We start from the raw sequence: 5,656 nt of genomic DNA on the forward strand, positions 1-5,656 counted from the left end.
AGGCGGCATGAGGGTCAAGTGCCCATTCGTTGCACCACACATAATGAGACCCCACCAGGAAAAGCAAAACCGTGCGCCCCCAAAGACTTGATTTTCTGGCGTGGGAAGGGAAGATGAACATAATAAACACAATAATAAGGAAATTACATAGTATGTTAGAAAGTGGAAACTGCTATGGAAAAAAATGCAGAGAAGGGTGAGGGCCAGAAGGTGGAGAAAGAGGCAGAATGCTGTGGTATTACAGAATGTGACCCCCAACAGTGCAGGCAGCACCCAGGACGTGCTCCTAGCCAGCAGACTACAGCAGAGCTGACAGAAGGCTGCTCCTACCGTTAGGTCATATGAGACTCCACCCCAGCAGACCCGGGCCATAGGCTCTCCACTGACCCTGAAGGAGCATGAAGAGGGCCACATGGCAGGGAACTGTGGGCAGCCTCCCAACAGCCCAGAAAAAGCTGGCCCTCAGTCACACAGCCACCAGGAAAGGAAGCCTGCTAACAACCACATGAGTGTGGAAGAAGATCCTTCCACAGTCTCGCCTCCAGCTGAAAACACAGCCCGCGGACACCATGACCGCAGCCTTGCCAGACTGAGCAGAGGACCACCTAAGCCTCGTTGGACTCCTGTCCCACAGGAACTGTGATATAACAAACACGTATTGTTTTAAGCTGCTAACCTTGTGATAACCAGGAAACTAATACACACAGGGTAGTCAGTGGTCAGGGGTCCCCTCTAGGAGGTGAGCTCTCAGTAGATGGAAGTGGGAGTTAGCCAACCAGACAGCTGGGGACAAGTGTCCCAGGCAGAGGGAGTGGCCAGTGCAACTGAACGCATGCCACAGCGTGCCTGCTGCCTCTAAGGAACTCAAACAGGTGGCTGGCGGGGAGGGCACGAGTGAGGGAGGGGGCTGGGGTGAGTGGGGGGAGCCACAAGAAGAAGGAAGGGGGTGCGGGGGGAGCGAGGGGGGCTGAAGTGAGTGATGGAGTACAGGAGGAAGGGGGCACAAGAGTAAGGGAACGGGCGCAGAGGTGACTGAGGTGCAGCTAATGGGAGGGTGGCTGCGTGAGGGGGCGTGTGGAACCCCAGCGGAGTGGGAGGAGGTGGCTCGGGGGCGGAGTCCACCGTGGTGCACCACCGAGATGCTGGGGCCTCGCCACCTAGAGCGGCACCGGAAACGGCCGGCTGGGAGCGGGCTCTTCCTGCGGGCACCGAAGGCGAGCGGGCGGGTGGGCCAGCGGGGATCGCCTGAAATGGGAAACCAGCTGAGGGGCGGAGCCCTCCCGGGAGCACCACAGAGAGGCCCGGGCCCTCGCCTCCTAGAGCGACGCCGGAAGGGACGGGGCCAGAGGCGGGCCCTTCCGGCCGGCGCATGGGCGGGGTTGCTCGGCCGTGCAGCTTCTCGGCGCTGGGCAGCTGGGGAGCGGCGGGACTCGGGGACGAGGCGTCCCTCCTGGCCCGGGGACCCTGCGAGGGGCGCGCCCGCCCCAGCCTCCATGCAGGAATTCACTGCGTCCCTCTGGCGTCGCGTGGGCCCCCTGCCCAGAGCAACGGCACTCCTTTCTAGGCTCCTGGGCGCCACGGGGAGGAGGGCGAGGCTCGAAGACCAGCTCCGTGCGGATCGAGGTGGAGTCCCCGGGCCCAAGGCTGGCGAGGCTCTGTCAGGCGACGCCCTCTCCTTGGCTTCGACACCGCTGCGGGCCCACACACTGCTTGGGTGCACGTTTGCCCTTGGATCTCCCACCACTAGTAATCCAGCCTCTCCCTTAGACCCCGGCTTCTGAGGACAAGTGAGGTTACCACGGAGTATCCTGCTGCAGGGGGATACCCAAAGCTCCATGTTACAAGAGGCCTGGCACAGAGAGTGAAGGAGCTACACTGGAGTCGCACAGCAGGTACCAGCACCCCGGCCTTTAGGCCAGGGTTCTCATCTGCTCTGACAAGGTGGATTGAGTTTTCTCCGTGGCTGTAGCAGTCATCAGGCCTACAGGCCTGTGAAACGAAAAGACCAAGACAATGACCTCAGGTCTACGCCGCTTTTAATAATTAAATATTTTATTCCTTGGTGTGCACGGGACTTAGAGAAGTGAGTACGTCCAGTCTCTGCCATTAAGCACCTGCCAGCTTGAGTTAGGCAGACAAGACGATTATCTAGAATGTTTCCTGAGCAGCAGTGTGTGCAGGCTACAGCCAAGTAACCAGGGATTCAAGGATGAAAAAGACACGATCCTCGCCCTGAAGAGCCCTCGGCTCGTCGGGAGACTGCCACGTCAGTGACAAGCCACACGTGGAGTGACGGGAGTCCTGGCGGGGGCACAGTTCTTGGAGCACAGCCGGCAGTTGTCGGGCTCAGTGGGTTCAAGGACCACCCCTCTCCATCAAGTGGGTCAGCACAGAGCCAAGCTGAGTTTGCGCCTTCCCTGGGGAGCCGTGGGCCAGAGGGCTGATAGCACTTTCCTGTTGGTTCTTGGTTCTCATCTGTTTCCTACACCTGAGCTCAAACTCCAGCCTGGCTGACTGGGGCCGTGATCCTCTGCCCTGGTTCCGCCTACCTCCCCGGCAGAGATGCTCCCATATTTGTGCATGCTTCCCTCAGCCTAGATGGCCTTCCATCACCCTCAGTTCTGGCTCTCACCTGATGCTACCTCCCAGAAGCTACCTCCAATAGAGCCTTCAGAGAATGACGTTTACCTGAATCCAAGTCAGGTGTATCTAAGCATTTTCGTTTAGAAGAAACCAGACTCTCAAACTCTTGTCAAGTTGGGAAACCTGTCCAGTCATTTTATGCGTTGCCTCTGTGCATGGGAGAGTGGGTGAAAGCCCAAGTACCCCCTTTAACTTAAAGGGAATTCAAAGCATTTGTACCTCAAAACGTATGTCACTTGGGACATTATCACCCAGAGCACCACGTTTTAGGGTGAGACAGCCTGTCAGGAGATGGACCTCCCAGTAGATCGGGCGACCAGCACAGGTCATGGGAGGTCTTCTCAGGGATGACTTGAGGACTCAGAACACGATCTGCTTTCTTTGGAAAGTGTTTTCTCCTAATCTTGTGGAGGATTTCTTCTGCTAGCAGTTAAAGAGCCTGAAGCTTGTCAAGGCTTTATCCTGGAATTGCATTAGTTAGCGCTGAGGGAAGAGGCAGGTCAACAAAACTCAGAAATAATACAGAAAAGCAATAGATGAAGGTTCTTAACCAATGAGACGTGAGCCATGCTGGTGACGCTTCTACAAGCACCTACCACTGGAACCGACTGATTCCTGTTTGAACTCGTGGTGAAGTTGGAATTCTTTTAGATGGGATTAGAGACAGAGAATGTCAGATTTTTTAGACAATGCAAGCAAGATCGTAGTTGATTGTTCCCTGGGGTTTTGGCCTTCAGTGGATGAGTTGGCTCCAGTTAAGTGCCACAAGGAGAATGGGAACCGGGTAAGGGAACCAGGGAGTGGGGTCAGGGAGGACTGCCTGAGAAGGGCCCTCAGAGCAGAGCTCTGAATGAGTGAGGGGCCAGCACCACCAACACCTCCTCTCAGGACCTGTTTCTAGGAGCACCCAGGTGCTGAGGCAGGAAGGAATGTGTGGCAAACCTAAGGATGGCTGGGGCGGGGGGGAAGCACAGGGGCAGCAGTGTGAGGGGAGCCAGTGGGGATTTGGGCAGAGATGTGACGGGGGTTCACTGGCTGCTCTGTGGAGGATGGACCCGGGGAGGGCCGGGGTGAGGGTGGGAGCGAGTTTCATCCAGCTCAGAATCCAGGCTCCAAGTGATGGGAGGTACCTTCCATGAGGGTCACATGTGGCTCCCACAGCCTGTAACTCCAAAAGCACGTTGTCTGGCCCCAAATACAAGAAGTGGAGAAGGAGCAAGTAAAGGGCTGGGAAAACTCCAGTTTGGGGACCACGCGGCAGTCGTTGGTCCATGGTACACATGAGTCCTACTGGACGCAGGTGTGGAGATGCTGGCCCCTGGCAGAGGAATAAGAATTCCTTGGTTGGGACTTCCCTGGTGGTGCAGTGATTAAGAATCTGCCTGCCAATGCAGGGGACACGGGTTCGAGCCCTGGTCTGGGAAGATCCCACATACCGCAGAGCAATGAAGCCCATGCACCACAACTACTGAGCCTACATTCCAAAACTACTGAAGCCCGCGCGCTTAGAGCCTGTGCTCCACCACAAGAGAAGCCACTTCAGTGAGAAGCCCGTGCACCGCAACGAAGAGTAGCCCCCGCTCGCCACAACTAGAGAAAGCCCGCACGCAGCAACAAAGACCCAACGCAGCCAAAAATAAATTAATTAATTTATTAAAGGAAAAAAGAATTCCTCAGTTAGCAACTGAGTAAACGATGATGCCATCTACTGAGATGAGGAAAACTGGGAACAGTGAGGTTGTGGGGGGTGGGTTTCTGGGAAATAAGTGCTCTGTTTGGTCATGTCCAGCCTGAGACTCGTTAGATGTCCAGGTGGGATACGTGAGCAGGGAAGGGAATGGGGCCATGTTCCCATGCCTCCCCCACCCCTTCCCTGCCCATCTGCCCCTTCATAACTCAGCACTCAAAGACCTCATGGCTGTGTTCCTCCCAAACACTCGTTTAATCTAATGTTTGTGGTCTTGTTTCTCTCCAGCCTCAGAAGGGTTGTTGGTGCTCTTCTCTTTGTTGCAGAGTTTCTGTTCCAGAACTGCAGTTACCAGCTTGGGAAAATACAGTGTTGTGTCTAAAGCAAGACCTTTCTGAAGAAGTGGAGTTACAAGGAAATTCGTAAGGCTGGAGAATTTTGCTGCTGGTCATTCTCCTTGGCCCTTGCCGGCTTCCAGTGGTCCTTCCTCTCTCCTGGGGACAAGAAGGATGGAAAAGCCCACAGGCAAAAAAAAGAAGGCACAGACCCCAGAGGAAGAAGTACGTGTTCAGAAGGACACTCCCAAGGAAGATAAAGCATCTAGGAAAAAGAAGCCAAACCAGAGATCCACTTTGGCCAAAAAGCACAGTAAGGAACCCAGCCTGAGTCGTGAGGACGAGGAACACATGTTTGAGGCCTTCAGTGCTACATTTAAAGATGACTTTGAGGGGGTTCCTGTGTTCACTCCCTTCCAGAGGAAGAAGCCCTACGAATGCAGCGAATGTGGGCGCGTCTTTAAGCACAAGACGGATCACGTTCGCCACCAGAGAGTCCACACTGGAGAGAAGCCCTTCCAGTGCGCCCAGTGCGGGAAGACATTCAGGCACAGCTCCGACGTGACCAAGCACCGGAGGATTCACACCGGAGAAAAGCCCTTTAAGTGCAGTGAGTGCGGCAAAGCCTTTAACTGTGGCTCAAATCTCCTAAAACATCAGAAAACCCACACTGGAGAGAAGCCGTACGAATGTAAGGAATGTGGGAAAACCTTTGCCTACAGCTCATGTCTTATTCGCCATCGGAAACGTCACCCACGGAAGAAGCACTGAGTGTGGGCAAGCCATCCAGACTCAGAGCTTTGTGCCCGCGAAAACTGTCCTGGCAGGCCTGCCTGGGGCTCCTCCTCCCTGGCGTCTGATCGGGCTGGGGGTCCTGCCGTCACCAGGAAAACCACCCCAGCCAGGTCAGCAAACACCGGTGTGGCCAGAGACCTTTCTGGTCTAGAGAATCTCCAGGGCAAGACATCATGATAACAAGGCAGCTCCTCAC

The 5,656-nt window shown here is 55.4% G+C and overlaps 1 protein-coding gene across 2 annotated transcripts; it reads left to right on the forward strand.

Annotated features, from left to right (window-relative positions):
* Nucleotides 1-1,353: 1,353 nt before the first annotated feature.
* Nucleotides 1,354-5,650, forward strand: ZFP41 (ZFP41 zinc finger protein). Of its 2 annotated transcripts, none has more exons than XM_060287276.2 (2): nucleotides 1,354-3,427; nucleotides 4,657-5,650. In XM_060287276.2, the coding sequence occupies exon 2, from the start codon at nucleotides 4,840-4,842 to the stop codon at nucleotides 5,434-5,436; it is 597 nt and encodes a 198-aa protein (XP_060143259.1). In that variant the 5' UTR covers nucleotides 1,354-3,427; nucleotides 4,657-4,839; the 3' UTR covers nucleotides 5,437-5,650. The 2 variants fall into 2 exon arrangements, with proteins under 2 accessions (XP_060143259.1, XP_060143260.1); XM_060287277.2 differs by having other exon boundaries at nucleotides 1,354-1,892.
* The last annotated feature ends 6 nt before the right edge of the window (nucleotides 5,651-5,656 follow it).

This window comes from Globicephala melas, chromosome 17 (assembly GCF_963455315.2).
Source record: "Globicephala melas chromosome 17, mGloMel1.2, whole genome shotgun sequence".
NCBI classification, from domain to species: Eukaryota; Metazoa; Chordata; class Mammalia; order Artiodactyla; family Delphinidae; genus Globicephala; species Globicephala melas.